General features: G+C 40.8%; 1 protein-coding gene across 6 annotated transcripts in view; it reads right to left on the bottom strand.

Moving 5' to 3' along the window:
• Window positions 1–14191, bottom strand: part of cnksr2a (connector enhancer of kinase suppressor of Ras 2a) — a 496755-nt gene extending 482564 nt beyond the window's left edge. For all 6 annotated transcript variants that reach the window (XM_072584887.1, XM_072584893.1, XM_072584891.1 and 3 more), the window contains exon 1: window positions 13572–14191. In XM_072584887.1, the coding sequence (XP_072440988.1) occupies window positions 13572–13635 (64 nt within the window). In that variant the 5' untranslated portion in view covers window positions 13636–14191. The remainder of the gene's footprint in view (window positions 1–13571) is intronic.
• Window positions 14192–22379: the final 8188 nt, after the last annotated feature.

Below are 22379 nucleotides of genomic sequence, written 5' to 3'. Positions count from 1 at the left end.
TCCAGCAACACATTTTCAGCTCTGATCTCCAGCATCTGCAGTCCTGACTTTCTCCTTTCTTTGATAATGTATATTGCCTCAATTTTCATCACTTTAGAATCTCAATTAATCACCACTTCAAATTGCTTCTGTCTCTTTATGGGGTTTTACATTCATTGCTGCTCTTCAATGTGAATCCTCAGACAGAGTCGTTAATTTGAACAGAGCAGCTCATTTTATGATACAGAAGTTAATGGATCATTCAGGACTTTAAATATGTCACCATCAAAGCATTTGCCAACATAATCGATTTCATTGTATTGTTCAAAATTGAATTATTCTTCTCTCCAGCCTGTAACCAAAAAGACCTGCATCATTTTATCAAAATAAGATTCCCAACTGTTTTTCTGCTGCAACTGAATTTAAAAGGAGACAGCCGCAAACCAAAACTGAACAAAAATGTCACTTTATAATTCCGTGCAATCTTATGTTGAATAGGATTCAATGATAACTACTTAATAAAATATTTCATCCACTACATTGGGCTCTGTGTGTGACACTTGGAAGTGCTGCATGAGCAAGTCTGTAGCAGAAGGTTGTAGCCTTGGTTCTTACTGACGTGACAGGTCAGAAGCCCATTGACAATCTTTGATAGGCATTTTCTCTGAGCGATAGCATCAATATCTCACTTCTAGGCTGCCCAACCTCTCAGGCTGGCGAATGCAAAGGCTATTCTGCCAAAAGAAGAATTTCCAATGTAAAGGATGACGAGACAGGGCTCACCAGCGCTGGGACATTTGATGCTGCTGTAATAATAGGAATGGAACAGATCTGGGAAGGATGCTGACATTTACCTAGAAGTCCAGCTGAGGAAGTGGAGGGGGTTGCAGTGAAGTGAGCTCTCACAAAGACAAGAGGAAGAGGACAATATTTCAAATTAAGCAACCACAGACAAAAGAGAGTGATGAGTAGAATTGTGAGCTCTCCAAGCTGAAGTGAGTGCACCAAAAAGAATCAGGAGGGCCGGAATGGTGAATGGCAGAACCCTTTCATGTGCCAGGTCCCACTTTCTGACTTCCTCAGTGTTCTCCTGTACACACCTTGCAGTTCCACTCAGCCACTCTGTGCAGATGGCTCACTTCACCAAAGAGCAGCCAACAGTCACACTTCCCCTTATCCCATTGGCCTCTTGCACACATTCCTCACAATCACACTTTTTAGGTCCAGAGAGAGGTTGGATAAAATCAAACTGGGCATTGTTGAACAAGAACTAAGACTTCTGTGCAAAATGCAACAAAAAGCATCCCAAAGAACAAACTGCTACCCATCTATGGGCGGCACGGTGGCTCAGTGGTTAGCACTGCTGCCTCACAGTGCCATGGACCCGGGTTTGATTCCCACCTTGGGCGGCTGTTTGTTTGGAATTTTCACATTCTCCCTGTGTCTGGGTGGTTTCCTCCCACAGTCCAAAGATGTGTGGGTTAGGTGAATTGGCTATGCTAAATTGTCCATTGTGTTAGGTGCATTAGTGGAGAAAAATATAAGTCTGGGTGGGTACTCTGCAGAGGGTCGATGTGGACTTGTTGAGAATCTAATCTAAAACTGCAACATCACATCAATATTGACAGGATGCAGAGCTGGGCTGAGAAATGGCAGATGGAGTTCAACCTGGACAAATGCGAAGTGATGCATTTGGAAGGTCAAACTTGAATGCTCAATACAGGATTAAAGACAGGATTCTTGGCAGTGTGGAGGAACAGAGGGATCTTGGTGTTCAAGTACATAGATCCCTCAATGTTGCCACCCAAATGGATAGTTGTTAAGAAAGCATATGGTGTTTTGGCTTTCATTAACAGGGGGATCGAGTTTAAGAGCTGCGAGGTTTTGTACAGCTCTACAAGTCCCTGGTGAGACCACACTAGGAATATTGTGTCCGGTTCTGGTCACCAGACTATAGAAAGATACAGAGGCTTTGGAGAGTGTGCAAAGAAGGTTTACCAGGATGCTGCCTGGACTGGAGGGCTTGTCTTATGAAAAGAGGTTGACCAAGCTTGGACATTTCTCTCTGGAGAGAAGGAGGAAGAAAGGTGACCTGATCAAGGTATACAAGGTAATGATAGAGTCAATAGCCAGAGACATTTCTACAGGGCAGGACTGACTGTGACGAGGGGGTCATAGTTTTAAGATATTAGGAGGAAAGTATAGAGGAGACGTCAGAGGTAGGTTCTTTACGCAGAGAGTTGTGAATGCACGGTGTGGTGGTGGAAATAGAGTCATTAGGAACATTTAAGTGCCTGCTGGTCTTGCACATGGACAGCAGTGAATTGAGGGGTATGTAGATAAGGTAATTTTATTTTACATTAGGATTAACCCTCGGCACAACATCGTAGGCCGAAGAGCCTGTTCTGTGCTGTACTTTTCTATGTTCTAATAAGAATATTGCTGATTCACTCATAGTTGACTGAGGCATAGAAAACAGCAGTGCTTCCAAATATTATGGGGAAGGATGATACTTCTGTGTTCTCGAAAAATAATGGTAAGGATCATAAAATGCCATCTTGTAAGAGTCTGAATTCCAAAATCTTACATAATTAGAATGGAATTCAATTTATTTGCTCATTACAGTCTGTTTACCAATATTCTTCTCTTACCTTGGTCATCATTCCAGTTAACAAATAACTTAATGTCGAAAATGAATCATCTTGAGTAGATTTAACATAATACTTAGATAAGTATCAGTAACTAATAGGATAATTCATCGACTCATTATGACACATAACATAATGCAGTCTGCTGAAGAATTTAAAAACCATGTGTACTGCCTCACTTGAGAAATGACTGGACCATGTGAGCCATTATAAATAAGATCAAATTGTTTTCATGAACAGTTTGAAACTGTGGTTGAAGACACAGTGATCCCACAAGTTGAAGGAAGCTGTATTTTATTGAAATTAATCATAATTCTGAATCATTAATATTCTCCAGGAGTTATGATTACAGTAGGTTTGAATCTATAGGTAGCAGGGTAATTGTTATTTTACAGTCCATCCCCAACGCACCTATCCTCAAGGCCCCTCTATGCCAAAGGCATGATTCCCATCCAAACTCTATGACACATCAGACTCTATATGACCCCTCATTTTGTCATGAGATCTTGATAGTCACTCTCAAAATATTCTGTGGAATCATGTGGAAATGAAAAGAAAAACGTTTCTTGTAATTAAACATAACTGTCATGGACACTTCACAGTTAAGAAGATGGACATCATGGGATCCATTCAAAACTTTTAATCCACTCAGCTATTCAATCCATTACAGAAACCAAAAGACTCAGTACTCATATTAATGACAGCTAATCACTGAACGGCCTCTTTAACCTGTCAATCAAACTTTGGAGTCAGAAACCTTGGCTGGATTAGTTAATTTTGTAAGTTTTCAAAATCTGCAAGTCATTTATAACAGCCTTAGCTGCAATAGCAGTTCTCAGGAAATTAAATTAATCAAAGCAACCCATCAAAATTATCTTTCATTCTCATTGGCAATAACAGCTTTCTTTTCAAGTTTAAAGAGGTGGGGATTTAAAATCTTCACAGCCGGATGCACAAACATATTTTATCCACCCTTCAAGCTCATGCATGTCTACTCATCAATTCGTGATTCCCACACTGTGGGCTAAGGTGCTTGAAACAGTATACAGTGGGTGGGATTCTATGGTTCTTTGACTTCTTTTTTAGATTTTAGATTACTTACATTGTGAAAACAGGCCCTTCGGCCCAACAAGTCCACACCGACCCGCCGAAGCATAACCCACCCAGACCCATTCCCCTACATTTACCCCTTCACCTAACACTACAGGCAATTTAGTATGGCCAATTCACCTAACCTGCACATTTTTGGACTGTGGGAGGAAACAGGAGCACCCGGAGGAAACCCATGTGGATTTTGGTTCCACCCGTCATTTTTAATAGTTTGCTGAGTCTCCGCAACTTCTGGAAAGTGTTGTTTCTTGCTTCCAATTCCTGAATAGCCTCATCCCTCCCAATTCCTGAATGGCCTCACCCCTTCCAATATTCATAACGTCCATCAACCCTACAACATTCCGTTTCTCCAATTCTCAGCTCTCGTGCATCTACCACATCCTTATACCATCATAAGTGGTTACGTTTTCCGCTTTCTAGACCCTAAGTTCAAAGGCTCTTTTACTAAAGCTCTTCATTTGTCTCACTGTCCACTATGATGCTTTTTAAAACCAACTTCTTTGACCAATAATCTCATCAAATTTTCATATCTCCTTCTTTGGCTTGATCTCATTTATTTCTCGGATTACGCTCCTGCGAAATGCCTTTGAACAGCTTACTATTTTAGAGGCTCCAAAGCTGTTTGTCGTGCTGTAATGTGCCCTAAAACATCCCTGTTGGAATCTGACAGCAGTGTCTAAGTTAGGAAAACTATGATGGAGGCTGGTCAAAAAAGCTTGACCCAGCCACACTTTCCAAATCATATTTTTCTGCCATTATCCAAAGATTCCTTGTTAACTCCATCTGAGAATGTTCCTTTCACACTCATGGCAGTTGGTCACTGGAGGTGGCTATATACAAATGCAACAAGGTTGATGTGACCTTGGAAGTCTTCAAAATTTACTCTGAACGTTATTAGGTCTTATCTCTTCAGGTCATACAATGTTGAACAGACTGATTGCTGATCACTTCACAAAAATCCACTGGAAGTTGAAAGTGGTGTGAATTGACAGACTTCAAAAGGATGTAGGTTGGCTGGTGAACTGGGCAGTGAAGTGCAAAGTGATGCATTTTGGAAGGTTGAATGAGGAACGATGTAAGTGTTCATGCAACAGAGAGTCGGGTATGAAACGCATCTTCTGAGAAGGAGTTTGAAGCAAATTCAATCATCTCCTTCAAGAGGAATGGGATAATTTTCTGAAGAGATTAAAAACAGCTTTTGTGGAAAGGGCCAGGGAGTGTGACTTTGCTAAGTTGTCCTTGCAGAGAGCTGGCATGCACCAATTGGCTTTCTTCTGCTCTGTAAACCCTCAACAACTCAAAGGAGACATACACAGATACCAGTCAAAGGATTAGAATCATGTTTAATCCAACCATTTAGAGTGAGCATGTTCCCTTCATTGATAAGCACGAGTGCACCACTTGGGATTTTCCATTTATTGGCAGCATTTGTGGTTATGTTTTCCATAAACTACCAAATTTACTTAATCCAATTTGAAAAGTTTCCACAGACAGAAAAGAATAAAAGCAAAATACTGCAGATGCTGGAAATCTGCAAACAACAAAAAGAGCAAGGGAACTTCAGTCTGTCTGGGAGCATCAGCAGAAATAGAAACAGCATTAACATTTCGAGTCCAATATGACTTTTTCATCTAACTGTGTTTCTCCCTCCATAGGTGCTGCCAGACCTGCTGAGTTTCTCTAGCTTCCATGGTTAGATTTGAACTCATGACCTCTGGACTGCTTCTCCGGCTCAATAATCACAGCACTACATGTCCATCTGAAATTGGATCTGCAATTGTAACTGTAATAACAGCCACAATTTTGTAGGAATCAAACAAAAAGAACCAAAAGGTTTCAAATTCCAGTTTTCAATTTGAATTGTTGTTTTAATCTGTTGCTTTTTGGTGATAACACCAATAATACACCAAAAATATTCAGAAACCATGCACAAATTAGGATCAGAGTTGATCAACAGGGTCAACTTTTCCACACAGCAGAACCAGGGACAATGTTTGATCACAGCACTTCCGTCTATGATGGAGCACAGGGCTGACATGTGAAGTGAATATCTGATCCCCTTATGGATGTTTTATTACTTTGACTTACACATGCTAAGCTCAACAAACTTTAAACCGATTGCAAAAAATATGGAAAGCAAAAACAGATCTTACTTTTGCTGCAACTGAGTTAAGCCTGGCTCAAATATCGAGGGAAAAATCAGCATTAAAAATCTCTCCCAAAGCACAATATCCAATCCAATTGAAAGGTAATTAAAATTCTAACATGTAGCAACAACTGTTAATATTTTACTCAGTATATCACGGTGCAGTGGTAGTGTCCGTACCCTTGAACTGGGAGGCCCGGGTTCAAGCCCCAACTGCTCCAGAGGTGTGTAATAACATTTCTGAACAAGTTAATTAGAAAAGTAGATTATACAATATATGTTTGTAAGTTAGCTCGTTGAGCTTAAAGGTTTGTTTTCAGATGTTTCGTCACCATACTAGGTAACATCATCAGTGAGAGTCTCTGATGAAGCGCTGGTGATATGTCCCGCCTCTCTATTTATAGGTCTTGGTTTCTTAAGGTGGGTGATGTCATTTCCAATTCTTTCTTTCATGGGAAGGTAGATAGGGTCTAAATCATTGTGTTTATTCTGGTTCGGTTAGAATGCCATGCCTGTGAGAATTCTTGTGCATGTCTTTGTTTCACCTGTCCTAGGATGTGTGTGTTGTCCCAGTCAAAGTGGTGTCCTTCTTTGTCTGTGCATATAGAAACTAGTGAGAGTGGATCATGTCTTTTGGTGGCCATTGGTGTTCATGTATCCTGATGGCAAGTTTCCTGCTAGTTTGTCCGACGTGGTGTTTTTTTACAATCCTTGCAAGGTATCTTGTAAATGATGTCAGTTTTGCTGGTGGCACCTAATGGATCCTTTAAGTTCATTAGTTGGTGTTTAAGTATGTTGATAGGTTTGTGGGCTACCATGTTGCCAAGAAAGAACTAGAAAAGACATCACCCACCTTAAGAAACCAAGACCTATAAATAGACAGGGCAGGACATATCACCAATGCTTCACCAGAGACTCTCACTGATGCTGTTACCTAGTATGGTGATAATACACCTGAAAACAAACCTTCAAGCTCTGTAAGCTAACTTACACACTTACAAATCTTCTCAAAAACTGCTAATACCACCACACACACACCTGGTTTGGGAGGTCCAGGTTCAAGTCCACCTGATTCAAAGGTGTGTAATTGTTTTTAATTTGTAAGGGCTCTGTGAGGAGCCAGTGCAGTGGTAGTGTCCCTACCTTTGAGCCAGGAGGCACAGATTCAAGTTTCGCTTGCTCCGGAGCTGTGCAATAATTTCTGAATAGGTTGATTAGAAAATATCCATAAGGACTCTGTGGTACTGTGGTAGTGTCCCTAACTCTGAGCTAGGAGGCCTAGGTTCAAATCCCACCAGATGTCTCTAATAATATCTCTGAACAGGTTGATTAGAAATCAAAATAATGATAAAGTATAAGATAATGTTTAACCAAAGCAATTGGGCACAATGCTTAGGACAACAATACTTTACACACAACCCCTAACATACTTGCCAAAGCAGCCCTGATTTTCTAATAATCAAGTCACAGAGTCAAGTGTCTGCAGTAGTGATTCTGCCATAGAACAGAAATTGCATGTCATAGTCGAATGATTTACCATCACTCAGCCATCCTTTGGTAGTGCACATCAAGATGACCATTTTGCAGCTGCCATTTTTTTGAAAATCCTGAAATTGACTGCAAAACACTTTCTTTTAGAATGCAATATTCAGAAAGGAATAAAAATGTATGGCAAATAGTGAACGCTTAGTAATAAAGTTACTTATCCATGGAAAACAACTGTGAATTCTTATTAACTTCTACCAGCCTAATTAGCTACTTCAGAAATAGGACAATGACTTATGATGTATTCTGCTCAAATTGACTATACTTGTAAAAGTAAAACTTGCCAACATTTTAGATACATGAATTATTTAAATCAATTAATATTGATATCCTTACACTCTTTGAACTAATCTCTCAGAGCCATTAGAAGATAAATGACTTTGCACAATAAGAATAATGTGTTTTAGATGTTAACTTGATGGATGGTCAATTACATGCACTCTTGACATTTGAAAGGTGACAATTAATTACATGAGGCATCAGTATGTTAATATATACAGGACAATCAATGCACATTTAAGCTGAAAACCATACTGTTTTGTTATAATTTAATTCTTACGAATATTGCCATCAACTGACTATAACAGTATTTGTTACTACAAATTATTCTTCAAATGTGAAGTGTGTTTCACAACTGGCTGTTACTGCTGAAGTCAGAATTATGCTTCTGTTTCTTAATTATAGCCTCTACAAATACCAAACTTTATTTTACAGTTGGACAAATAGTTTTGTTAAATACTGTACACTTACTAAAAGTATAGCAAAAGTTTTAGCAAAAAAGAAGTCATTTATACAATGAGAAGTGTTCGCCAAGTGATAAACCATAATAATGGTATGAATACCAGTTTGACACGTGAGTTGTAATGATGTGTAGTTAGCACAAGAATTGCAATGAAGATTGAATAAATACAATAAATGATACCAATATTTCTTAAGCATCCTGTTAATAACTATATTTCAGGAAAATTGATTACTGAATCCTTAAATTGTCTATTACAGATATCCTAAATGCCCAAATATCAGTGCTAGTGACTGACAAGGAAATTCACAGATTACTTACACGATAAAAATTTTGAAATTTGCCTGTGACTCACTTAGTCAATTTGAAGGATAGCTAAAAGCGGCATTATATGTCTATTGCAATTTATTCATTTTCTTTATCAAAAAGAAATAAATCTTGCTTAGTTCCTTAGCTGAATGAAAATGAGGGATGACTGCTTATATCTTATAATACTTCTATTGAACTTGCTAGTCAGTTCATTACCTAACTTAAAAATGTAGAAGCAAAACATAATGAAGCAAACCCCTAGGAATTCAGTTCTTGTGATGGAAAGAAAGAGAAATCCAAACTCCCTCATCTTATTTCATATGTGGTATACATTACACATGCCTTCTGAATGCAAGTTGTCCAGATTAAATGTGATCTAAGTACAGAATGTGTCGCCCGTGATTTGAAAACACATTCTAACTAACCACTCCTGTGTATACTAATACCAGTTTAAACAATTCTTTGCCACAACATGCTGCATCAGATCATATCTGTTTTAGTGTTGCCCTTCGGAGCTATTGAAAACTGAGTCAGGAATTTGTTCTCCCTAAATATCCTTTTGGGATTGGAGCACTCATATAACATTACCTCTATTATTGTTTCTCAACTTCCCACAAACGAGACAAATAAATCCCAATTAGCAATTCTCAGAAATACAAACATCTATTCAATGCATGAACTTTGTCTCAAACTTTAATAGTTAAATCACTTGCATACATGTATTTCTTACTTTTTTTATAGAATCACTACAGTGTGGAAATAGGCCATTCGGCCCAACAAGTCCACACTGACCCTCCGAAGAGTAACCCATCCAGACCCATTCCCTTACATTTCTCCTGACTAATGCACCTAACATATACATCCCTGAACACTATGGCCATGACCTGCACATCTTTGGACTGTGGGAGGAAACCAGCACACCCGAAGGAAACCCATGTAAACACAGGGAGAATGTGCAAACTCCACACAGGCAGTCACTTGAGGCTGGAATCAAACCCGGGTCCCTGGTGCTGTGGGGCAGTGTTGCTAATCACTGAGCCACAATGCTGCCCCTGAAGGATATCTGTAATAGATAATTTAAGGATTCTCGAACGAATTTTCCTGAAATTAACAGGATGCTTAAGAAATATTGGTATCAATTATTGTATTTATTCAATTTACATTGAAAATCTTGTGCTAACCACACATCAAGTGTTCTTCAGTCACAATAAGAATTTTGAATCTTTGGACAACGATGAAACTTTAAAATAAAAACATAAAAAATCAATTCAAACATACTCATTAGTGTCCATAGGTCACTGGCATTTGATGGGTGCAATGGGTAAATTTGGCTTCATGCCAGAAGGCACTGATAAACACAAATTACTAGGGTTTCTTGAAAAACAAATCTTGTCAACTTGTTCTAGTCTAATGCCTTGTTCAAAAATACCTCCACTCGTTACCCTATTGACACAAACTGAATTTTAAAACTGATTTCACATCATTTCTTGAAAACTGGGGAACAAAGTATGCACAGAGTACATCAACCCTCTATTACCGAAATACATTGAAAAATGGATTCAAACCAGATATACTGGATTTAAAATAATTGAAAAATATAAAAATTCTTTGAGAACTTAAAGTACCATCACCTTCAGCAGCATGTTTTGCAAAATGTTTTCAAGCATGCAGTAAAGAAATCCTAATCCCAGATCCTGATCCATTTTCCCATAACATGAAATTGAAAGTTTTGATATCAAGTAATGATATTAAGGAATATGGAATCAAGGCAAGTAATTAAAATATGGATAACGTGGACTTAAGATAATGGAACAATCATGATCCAACTGAATGGACAGAATATACTCAAGTGGTTGAATGGTCTACCCGTGCTCCTTTGGGTAACTGAAGCATTTGACTTTCTTTCTTCCAATACACTTTGAATAAAGCATCTCTAAAATTGGCTGGTGCTCAATTATGTAATCGATATATTCCTAAACATTATGGAGAAGTGCCAGAATCAGTTGATAAGATCCACTTCCAATGTATATGCCTCTTCTATATGTTATGAGATGGACTTAAAGGGATAGAGACACAGGAAAGATTAGTTATGCCCACCCCAGACGAATATATACTGGTTAAAGGTTCTTAACTTGGACTCCCTTTGTGACTTGCCTGTCATGAGAAGGACACGTTTTTTTTTAAAAAAAGCTCTGTATTGCTGCAGAAATGTACGTTTTAAATTGGAAAAGAAATACTCTCAGAAAAAATAATCCCGTTGAGTTCAGTCACTTAAAATATGTAAACTGCTGAAAATGCACAGAAGTTTCATCAAAGAGTCAAGAAAATCGAAGTCTAACATTTTCATGAATTACTCTTCATTAGAAAGCCCTGAAAGGTTAAGCTATTTCATATTACACATCATGGATATATATGTGACTGTAGTTCATCTGAACAAATCGCCTGGAATCAACTGCGTTTTTAGTCTCCATTGCAACAGTGGGTCTTATAAAAGTACCTAACAAAAATTATATTGAGTTAATTCACAATTAAAGTTTAGATTACTTACAGTGTGGAACAGGCCCTTCGGCCTAACAAGTCCACATTGACCCGCCGAAGCGCAACCGACCCAGACCCATTCCCTTGCATTTACCCCTTCACCTAACACTACAGGCAATTCAGCATGGCCAATTCACCTAACCTGCACATATTTGAATTGTGGGAGGAAACCGGAACACCCGAAGGAACCCACGCAGACACGGGGAGAACATGCAAACTCCACACAGACAGTCGCTTGAGGTGGGAATTGAACCCGGGTCTCTGGCGCTGTGAGGCAGCAGTGCTAACCACCGTGCCGCCCACAGAGGACTGGTCTCTAGCTTTACCGCATCATACTACTGGCATTTCCAACTAAGAATTCCAATAGTTTTTAATCAATTGCTGTCAAAGTAGAAACTTCCCTGCATTTACTTGCTTGCTGAAAGCCTGATGCCTAATTCAGATAAATCATTGTTCACCAATCATAAACCAATCAATGTGACGGTGGGTCTGCTGCATAGGGCATTTTACCATTCTCGGTCTTGCACTCAGGAAGGAAAACAGCAGCAAGGTAAAAACTTAACACTCGGCAGTGCCTGTTGGCGGGGGGGGGGGGGGGGGGGGGAGGAGGTGGTGGAGTGAGAAAATTGACAAGTTCAGCGAATACATGTGGCAGCAATAGAATCAAATGCTTTATAGCTCACACCTGGATTCCAAAGGGAGTCAGTTTCACGTCTGAAATCTTGCCATATTATAACAACATTTTGTTTACTGTAACTTTAGTTTGTGTGCGTATGTGTTATTTATCCTCAATATGTCATGACATTTGCGCAAAATAACGAATGATTGTGCTGGTTTTCGCTGTAGATGTGGCAAACAAATCAGCTTGTTGACAGTGGTTTTCCTCGCATATATCTCCCAGGTTCAATCCATCCCAAGATTAGTGGGGTTTTTTTTAAACTGCTGTTCTTTAACAATCGCACAACTATATTCTGCACACATCACACAACCAGAACAACTCAGTCTCTTCAAAATGCTTTGAACGATTGAGTGACTGGAGCAGATAGTGAGACATGTCGGTCAGACAGCGCTGGAGCACGCTGTTCTCTCTCTCTCCCCACCCCCCATGGCCTTGCGTTTTACTTTCAGCATATTCGGCTTCATTTGTTGCTGCCGCCGTTTTGATCGCTTTCAACACCCAGCCTCATCCTCTCGGTGGACTGACTGCTTTCCAGCTCAACATGTGGGTGGATGAAACGAAAGTGCCGGGGGTGGGGGGGGGGTTGTCCCCATCGGGGTCGAATAGCCCGTGTCTAGGTTAGAGTGGTGCTGGAATAGTCTGTGTCCGGGCTGCAAAATTCTTGGTAATATTTACAAACTGAGAAGCAGGTGGACCTTCTGCTCAGCGCGTCCACATGTGAAATGTCAACCGTGACAACTCTCAGCAGCCGCTCCTCCCGCTGATTTTAAATGTCCACTTCCCCAACATCAAATTGATACCAATGTCGGCTTCATGCTTGGTTTTACATGTATTCACGCTCGCTGGGAAGGGGAGTGCGGCATAAACGATGCTCACGCTTGTCTGTGGGTCAAACACCGCCGTTCCCTTCAGCAAACCCAAGTCGTTAAATGCAAGTCAGGATGATGGGGACGACTGGCTCCAAAGTTTGTTTTGTTTCATTTATTTAAAGGCGCGAGGAAGAGCCAACTCCAAAGCCATATTTCGGCGTTTGCTTTCTGGAGTCGGCGCGCCGAATATTGATTTAAAATAATAGTGTTGCTTCCAGTCCACATACCGATGGGAGCTGGATTGGGAATGAGAGCGGCCAGATTCAGCCTCAGCTCTCCCCTTTAAACTGCTTCCCCCATTCAAATTGGTCGCCTGCGCCAACACAGGCAGTGCATTCATTCAGGCTCACCCATGGGCTGGTCAGTGCAAGACCTCCACATCAGCACAGGTAACCTGTCAACATTTCCCTACCGTGCAGACAACATTTCGCAAATCCCTTCATGCCAGGGATAATAAGGAAAATATCGCGAACTTTACAAAACATGCACACAGATAACATTTATTTGACAATCTTTCTGGGGGTGAGGGTGGGAGAGGGAGCTTGCGTTTTCTAAACCCAACACCAGCCTTTTAACCTACAGTCTGTGAAAAACAAGCGGAGTATTTTGCTTTGCTTCGTATTGCCTCATGCCTAGTGGTGTAGAGGTTAGCCACGTTTCCATGGTTATCACATTGGCACGCAGCTCCACAGAGCCACTAAACCCAAGCTGCCAGGTATTCGAAATTAGTCTCCAACAATATTTTTAAAATAATCAGAAAGCAAGGAGCTGAAACCTGCCTTCTGTTTACCTCACCAACCAAAACATCCGTCGCCCAGAGCACCGTAAACATCTCACAATGCAATGTCACCGTTCTCTTACAACAACCTAAGTGTTTACAAGATACACAAAATGAACAACTTTCTTAAATAACCTCAAACTGAAAGGGGGGGGGGGGAGGATACAATTCAGCTCCTCGATGGCCAAAGCTCGCTATCCCACTGAAACTTGTTACAATGCAGTTAGTTACCTTTCATCCAGTCCACCACTTGACTCGGGCTCCACTTGCTGACAGGTTCCATGATCAGAGCCATGAAGAACTTTCCGTTTCCCGGGCAAACAAATCAATGAAATTTATATATATATATATGTAAAAATAATAAAGGAGATCCGGGAGAGTGTCGTTGCAGCGTCTCCCGGAGCGGTCTGTCACTTGTCCTCCTCCTTCCAAGCAGCGGGAGAAAATCCTCTTGCCTTTACATTGTCAGCCTCGGGTGTCTCCAGGAAGAATGTTGCTCTTCCCCCGCTCTCTCTCTCTCGTGAGGCGTTTGTTTTGTATTTTTTTAAAAAGAAAACAAAGTTTGCTTATTGCGGATTCAGAATGAGCACCAACACGTTCCTTGCGGCCGTTTTAAAATAAAAGCAGCAGGATTTCTGAGGGGTGTTGAATGTTTTTTTTTCTGATTTGCGGAGTTTTTTTTTGGTTTGCTTGTGTGAAGTGTATAAGGGTGCAGCGGTGTGTGTGTATGTGTATGTGTGATGGTATGCGGACTCTGTCAGCGCTCAAGGGGATGATGGATGCAGCCACTGTGGCTCTCAGAGAGAGTGGAGAGTTGAGTGAGAGTGAGTGTCTCGGCTGCAGGCTGCCGTGTGCTGACGGCGCTCTCCACTGGCCCGCGTACACACATACAGCCCAGCCCGTCACTCTCTCACCCCCACACGCACTTCTCCTGGCGGAAATGACGGGCAGACGTGCAAAGGGGAGGGGAGAAAAAACTCAGAGGGAAAATTTTTCATCCCGATCACAGCTCAGTCACCTTCTGTCAGCGCCTCCCTCTCTCTGTCTCCCTCTCTCTCTCTCTCTCTCTCCATCTCCAGGACGCACAAAGACTGAATGAGAGACGGAGGGGAAGAGGTCAGTGTGGCCAGAGGCAGTGAGCCTCAAGGGGCGATCCACGATGGCAGAGACTGACAGCAGCGTGGGTGGTTGACAATACATTGGGGAAGGAGATTAGAGATAAGGAACGGCTCCCAATTATATGTAGAACTGCCGCAAAGCAAAATCCTCCCCTCCCCTCCTCCCCCTTCCCGTCTTGGGTAGGCTGCATTGGCGGGGCCGGCGGTCTCACACTCAAAAGAGGAATTGCACGCATTTCTTAAAGCGACCGTTCTGCCCATCACCCCATTGGCTTTGACTGCCCCAGCGTCTGTGCTTTATTTTCCTGCCTTCATTCCTCTCCAGCGCTGCCCAGGAAAGCTTTTGATGGTGGAATTTGAATTTAACAGTAGAAGGAAACAGGGGACGAGCAACAAATGCCGGTCTGGCCACATCCCACGCACAAATCCAATCCTCGAAACCCTGCAGCCCAGGCTGACTGAGGAAGCGAGTTGAAGCTTCCACTTCCTGACCTTTTGAGAGAACTGCATCGAGTGGGGAAATAATATCATCACTCCCACCTGTCCTCAGCCTTTATCCTGGCTAAGCTTACAACTGGTTTTGGCATCTCTGTGTACATTTTTTTTCTACTACTTCCTCAACATTTAACAGGAACATTATGAGAAAAAATACATCGCCCGAGCCCCACCTGAAGGGCTGGGTCTTGTGGCTTCCAGAAGTTTGAAATAATCACACCGTTAGGCAAGAAAACTACAGCAGATCACACCATGTGCTGTAGAGCGATAGACTGTTAGGATATACTGGAGTGATATACTGTACCATTTTGTAGCATCATGATATATAGCCCCAACATCTCTCTTTCTCTCTCGCATTTTACAATATAAAGTTGCTTTATATCAATGTTATTATTCCAATAATTTACTTTCACACATTGGCCTGGATCTTCTATGAGGCAGCAATGATCAAATTTCCACTCTGCTGATACTTTACTATGCTCTGGTGCCTCTCTTGCATTTCTGCCAAAGATCTTGATTTCTTCAAAAATGCAGGGCATACAAGCCCTGCAGAGAACTTCATCACAGTACTATAGTATTGGGAAAATAATGGACCCCACCACCCGACATTACAGAACCAGCTTGCTTACAGAAATTTAAATGAAGTGTAAATGTGAGTGACTGGGTCAGTAGATGGCTGAGTAAATGGGTAGGTGCATTCGGCATGCCATTTGGGCATGGGGGTGGGGTGGGGGTGAGGTTATTGCTAGGTAGATGGGAGCATAGGTCTGGAGGATAACTAGACGCATAGACCTTAGTATGTTCAGGAGGGTGGGATGGCCATATGACACAGATTTCAGGGTAGTCAGGATGAAGGTACAGATGGAAATTGGTTAATACGAGTGACTAAGATGTCTCTGATTTTTTTTTCCCTGACTGACATTTCCTGGGTACTTATGTGAGAATCCTAGAACTTTTCAAAGCCTCAAGCTCCAACTCAGTATTGGAGATTGTCACAGAGAGTCACTGGGGAGCAGGGAGTTGCCCAGGGAGAAGTTCAAACTTGAGTCTTGCAAAAGAAAAAGACACATTTTGTTGAAGCTTTACATCTTGCACACGTCAGGCCAATTGACAAGAAATACCAGCTCAAAGGAAAAAGTTCAAGCTTTCCATCGGGTCAGCATGTCGGAACTGCCAGAGTCCAAATGTACATCTTGTTTTGTATGTCATTTCTCCTATGATCTGCACCATTGTGTCTAATCTAAAGGTTAGTTATCAACATTTAATAATTAAACTGAACTCCCTAAGAGTCTTAAATAACTTGTTTCTTTTCTCCAAAAACATTCGTTACAATTTTTCTTACATTGTAGGAAGTTGTCCCTCTTCATTTGAGCTAAAGCAGTACACTACAGTCAGTCCTTTGCCTTTGAGTGCTTCTCAAGCTTTATGATTTTGTAGTTTATATTTCTCTTCCAATCCTCTATGCACACATATGCATCTTTATGACTCTATCTTGCATCAGTTTGTCAGCATCCTGCTGTGCCTGCCTTGCTTAGCTTCTTCAATTTCATATTTCCCCTTAACAAGTCCAGCATTTCTTCCAGTTTTGTTATTGGTTTACTGTTAATCATTCTTCGAGTGTGACCTTCACCTGCAGTTCAACAAATTGTTGTCTGAATTCAGTGCTATCATTTAAAAAAAAATTATTTCATTTAAAGCATGTGTGTTTGGAATTTTAACAGGAGCTCTGAATGACCCTCTCAAATGCCTTCTCTGATAACTGCACAATTTGTAATTTCTCTTCCTTATGTTCCTATAGACAACCTTCAGACTGTCCAAGTCGGTCAGCTCTTTCTTTCATTCTTGCTTTTCTTCTGAAAGAACAGTTAAGTTTCCAGAACTCTTTGTTAGCTCCCTGGACTTACTGAATGAGCTGTCTTTAATGTGCTGTGAAATGTTCTCTGAATGTTTTAACATTGGCTTTAAGAATCTCAATATTGGGTAGCAACCCATTCATTTGACTTTGCAAGTGATTTCTCAAATTGATGAAATTTACCTAATCTTTAGGAGATGCTTCTGGAAATAACTTTATTTTCTTTGATTGCATGGAGCTCACTTTCAAAATATCTTTTCAATTCTGTTAGTACTTTTTATGTGGATGAATCATTGGTTTCTTTTTGGGTCAATGGTGAGTTTGATACTTAAAATCTTCAAAACATCTAAACATCATATCAAAAACTCTAGACACGTTTGGACATCTTTTTTGCCTATGATCAGAGGGCACTTTTCAATAATAAAACTAACTTCACTGTTCAGTGTCCTTCATGTTATCATTTACAGAGATAAGTTACACCTCTTCACAACGACCTCACCCCATGATAGCAGCACCATCTGTTCCATGGATATATAACACCCAGTCAACACCTATTCCTTTGTGTGCCTATCTGATTCCAGCCATTGATTTTTAATTCTCCACTTTTCTATTAGCAACATGTTGTCCAGTTAACTTACAAACTTTCAGGGAAGATTTTTTGGTATAGTCTGAGTGGCATGGCGTCACTCTGTGCTCTGGTTATCAAGCTTCAGCTTCAGAATGATGGTTGTTGACCAGATGATTGATGTACGGGGGAGCAGTTTGGGATCTAATATTCAGAAAAGAGCCTGGGCAGGGCAATGACTGTGAGACTGTGAATAGAGTTCATATTTCAAGTCATGAATATATATTTCTTCATTGAAAATGATTCAGTATTACAAAGAAACACTAACTGATAAAAGATCATTCCGTATATTGAAATTGCATCACAGAATTCCCTATAAAAAGATTGCATTAATATTTCCACAAAGACAGCTAATTTCCTTATTATTATTTAGAGCTGTCCATAAAATTACAGTTTACAAGCCATCTCCCCACCCCTATGAAAATGATTCATTTAAGAAAATCCCAAGTTGTTTTATTTCTATTATATACATTTACAAAGAGCAAGAGGGTAGCTAGGAAAAGATAATAATAACCCTGAACCTTATGCGATCAAACACCAATTCAAATTACAAACACTGGTATTATTTTCAGCAAAATTTAATGAACGGGAGATTCGAATGACTTGATAGTTTAACAGAGCCACAGAGCTTATCAATATGTATTTTTGCACATTCATGTCAACTCTTAAGAGTCCCAAAAAGGGTACCTGACCTCTCCAAAACAAGAATCTGATAGATTTAGACTTTTCCTAAAATTTGTAAATCCTTCAAGTCATGGTTTCGAAACCACAATGTCAAAAGCTGCTTCCGTGTGAAGACAGTTGCAATTTGAAATATGCGCTAGATTTAAGATTGGGGGCTGACCTTCAAGAACTGTAGGTGTGTGAAATACATAATGCCCGATTCCCCACCCCACTCCTGGCAAGAATACAGGGATGCAAGATGTGGGGTTGGGACTTTCAGGTAAGGAGCTCTGCTGCTATTTTGACTAAAGCTCAGAACCTGTCTGTCTCTGCATTGCTTTGGGACTAAATTTGGTTGGATGAGTGAAGCAGCATAGCAGTGAATGGAACAGTGTCTGAGGCAAGTGGTTGAATTAAAAGGATATAGTATGTGAAGACACATTCACTGACTTCAGATCATTGGTGTCAGATCTTTGAAAATCGTGCTGTATCATATCCATTTCCTAAAACTTACACTGCTATATGATTCTATTACCTTCAAAGTTACATGCCTGGAGGGTCTGCAAGTTCTGTGTGAGGAGAGGAATCTCTCCTTCTATTCACCTTCTCCACCAAAGTTTATGCCAGTGAACTTGGAAGCATGCTCTCCACCTCATGTACCTCAGTCACATTTTTTTTGAGGTTCCCTACAGTATGGAAACATGTCCTTCAGCCCAACAAGTCCACACCGACCCTCCAAAGAGTAACCCACCCAGACCCCATTCCCCAACCCTATATTTACCCCTGACTAATGCTCCTAACAGTATGGGCAATTTAACAAGGCCAATTCACCCTACTTGCACATATTTGGATTGAGGGAGGAAACTGGAGCACCCGGAGGAAACCCATGCAGACACGGAGAGAATGTGCAAACTCCACACAGACAGTCGCTTGAGGTGGGAATTGAACCCAGGTCCCTCGCGCAGTGAGGCGGCAGTGATAACCACTGAGCCACCATGCCACCCAATAGGCAGTTCTTACTGGTTGGAGATGTTTCAGCAGCTAAACTTCACCATTGCCTTTAAGATGTTCAGACAAGCTTGAAGTAGCGCAGGACAGCTTTAAGTGGTGTTAGCCTTATATGAACTTGGGTTTTCTACCTGGGGTGTGCAACCATCTAGCAGCACACACAGTGTTGGGTTGTGTACTGTTGGAAATTAGCCTGTGACACCAACAATCAGACATTGAAAGCACATTGACCTTTTTGGAACATTAACCAATATTTTTCCTCATTGCTTTTGTCAGAAAATCAGGGCAAATAGTCACCCAGTCAACAAAGTCATCAGTACTGAATTAAATCTAAGTAGGAAGTGATTGCAGAAAAACAATCTTAGAAGGGTTTTAAAACCCAGACTACATATTTTTTATTAAGCTCGTATCTAAGTCTGCAGAGAAGGTAAATGTTTTATTCCAAATGCATTTTTGCTTCAGCATCAAATGAGTTCTGTTAAAGGCATTTGAAAGGCACATGGAATAAAAGCTAGAGGAGAGGAGAGCGTGTGCTAGTGCAATAGGTCAGCAATTAAAATGACTGAAGAACAGTCAGAGACTAAGGCCTGGAAAACTAAGAGGAAGAACAGACAGGTGGAGGTTGCTGAACACAGCAGGATTGGCAGGCTGAAGTGTATTTGTTTCAACACAAGGAATATGGCAGGAAGGGCAGATGAACTTCAAGCTTGAATGAGGACAAAAATTATGATGTGGTAGCTATTTACAGAGACTTGGTTAATCAAAGGGACAAGACTGACAGCTTAACATTCCTGGATTTAGATATTTCAGGCATGATAGAGAGGGATGTAAAAGAGATGGGGGAGTTATATTATTGAATAGAGAATATCACAGCTGTACTGAGGGGGGAAGCCTTGGAGGGCTCATCATGCAAAGCCACATGGGTAGAACTCAGGAATAGGAAGGTGCAATCACCTTGTTGGGTTTGTAATACAGGTTTCCCAATAGCCAGTGGGTGATAGAGGAATAGCAATGTGGACAGATTATGTAAAAACATGTAAGAACAATAGGGCTGTTGTGCTGGGTGGTTTTGACTTAGCCTATATTGACTGAGACTCATTCAGTATCAGGGACTTGAATGGAATGGGATGGTGAGGTGGGGGAGAGAGGATATTTGTTTGATTTTTTGGAATAATATGTAAATAGTCCAACTATGAAAGGGGTCATAGTAGACCATTATTGGGGAATGAGCTTGACCGATGATCGAAGTTTTAGTGTGGGAGCATAGAATAAGTTTTAAGTTACTTATAAATAAGGATAAGAATCGTCCTCAAGTAAGAGTGTTAAAATGGGGGAAGGTTAACTACCTCAATATTAGGCCGGAACTGGGGCATGTAGATGTTGCACAGTTGTTTGAGGGCAAATTTATATCTGGCATGTGGGAGTCTTTCAAAGGCGAGTTGCTTAATATTCAGGACCAGCATGCTCCTGTGAAAATAAAGGATAAGGATGGCACATTTCAGAATTCTGTGATGACAAGAGAAATTGAGCCCTTCATCGAAAATAAAGAGGAGGTATATGTAAGGTTTAGGGAAACTTAAGACAGACAGAGTCCTCGAAGAATATGTCAGGAAAAGAACTCAAAAAGGAATTAGGAGGGCTAAAAGGGGCCATGAAATATCATCAGCAAACAGGATAAAGGAAATCCCAAGTTGTTTTATTTCTATTATATACATTTACAAAGAGCAAGAGGGTAGCTAGGAAAAGGTAAGTCCATTCAAAGACAAAGGAGAGAATTTATGCTTGAAGCCAGAGGAAGTTGGTGAATTACTTAATGAATGCTTTACATTAGTATTCACGAAGGAAAGGTTCATGGTGGATAGTGAGACCTGGGAGGGGTATGTTGATATTCTAGGGAATGTCAACATAAAAAAGGAGGAGGTGTTAGATGTTTTAAAAAGCATTAAGGTAGACAAGTTCCCAGGACCTGATCAGATCTATCCCAGATAGATGAAAATCTTTGTATCCTCTTTAGTCAGAGGAGAGGTCCCACAGGCTTGGAGAATAGCCAATATTGTTCATTTGTTTAAGAGGGGTAGTCCAGGGAATTACAGGCCAGTGAGCCTTATGTCAGTGGTAGGGAAATTATTGTAGAAGATGTTTAGGGATAGGATATACTCACATTTGGAAAAATGTGGACTTCTTAGAGATAGGCAGCTTGACTTCGTGCAGGGAAGATCGTGTCTCACAAACTTGATTGAGTTTTCTGAAGAAGTGACAAAGATGATTGATGAGGGCAGAGTATTAGTTGTTGTCTATATGGGCTTTAGTAAGGCCTTTGATAAGGTCCCTCATGGCAGGCTAATAGAGAAGGTGAAGTCACATGGAACCGTTGTGAGCTGGTAAGACTTACACAGAAATGGCTTAATCATGGAAGACAGAGAGTAGAAGTAGTAGGGTGTTTTTGTGATTGGAGATCTGTGACCGGTGATATTCCTCAGGGATTAGTGCTAGGATCCCTAAAGATTTTGGAGCATAATATGGGTGGCCAGATTAGTAATTTTGCAGACAACACAAAGATTGGGGAAGCTGCTATAATTGGGAGAATTGACAGAGGATATAACTGGAGGATTGAGTGGAAAAATGAGCAGACAGAGTTTAATCTGGACAAATGTGAGGCAATACAATTTGCAAGAGATCCAATAAAGAATGGAAATGTTCAGTAAATGGCAGCATCATTAGTAGCCTCAACATGGCAGAAGAATCTAGGTGTACAGGTTCAAAGTTCCCTGAAAATGGCAACGCAAGCATATATAGTGGTCAAGAAAGCATGTTTGGATTCATTGGTCATGGAATGGACCAAAATTGACATGTCGTGTTGCAACTGTACAGAACCTTAGTTCGGTCACGTTTGGAATATTGTGAACCATTCTGGTCACCACACTACCACAAGGATATAGAGGCTTTACAGACGGCACAGACATGGTTTACCAGAATGTCGCTTGATTTAGAGGGTATTAGCTCTGATGAGATATTGGATAAACTCAGTTTGTTTTCAACACAGGTGGAAATTGCTGGGAAGTTTCAGCAGGTCTGGCAGCATCCCTGGAGATAAATCAGATTCTTTTGGACTTTGGTTTGTTTTCACTTGAATGTTGAAGGATTGGGGTGACCTGATAGAAAATTAGCTGGAGCTTGGATAGAATAGATAGTCAGAGTCTTTTCTCAAGGGCAGAAATGTCAATTACTCGTGGACATAGTTTTAAGGTAAAAGGCGAAAGGTTTAAAGGAAATTCTGA

This window comes from Chiloscyllium punctatum, chromosome 15, assembly GCF_047496795.1.
Source record: "Chiloscyllium punctatum isolate Juve2018m chromosome 15, sChiPun1.3, whole genome shotgun sequence".
Classification (NCBI taxonomy): domain Eukaryota; kingdom Metazoa; phylum Chordata; class Chondrichthyes; order Orectolobiformes; family Hemiscylliidae; genus Chiloscyllium; species Chiloscyllium punctatum.
The sequence above is the reverse complement of the archived record's forward strand: the minus strand, read 5'-3'. Positions and strand labels throughout refer to the sequence as shown.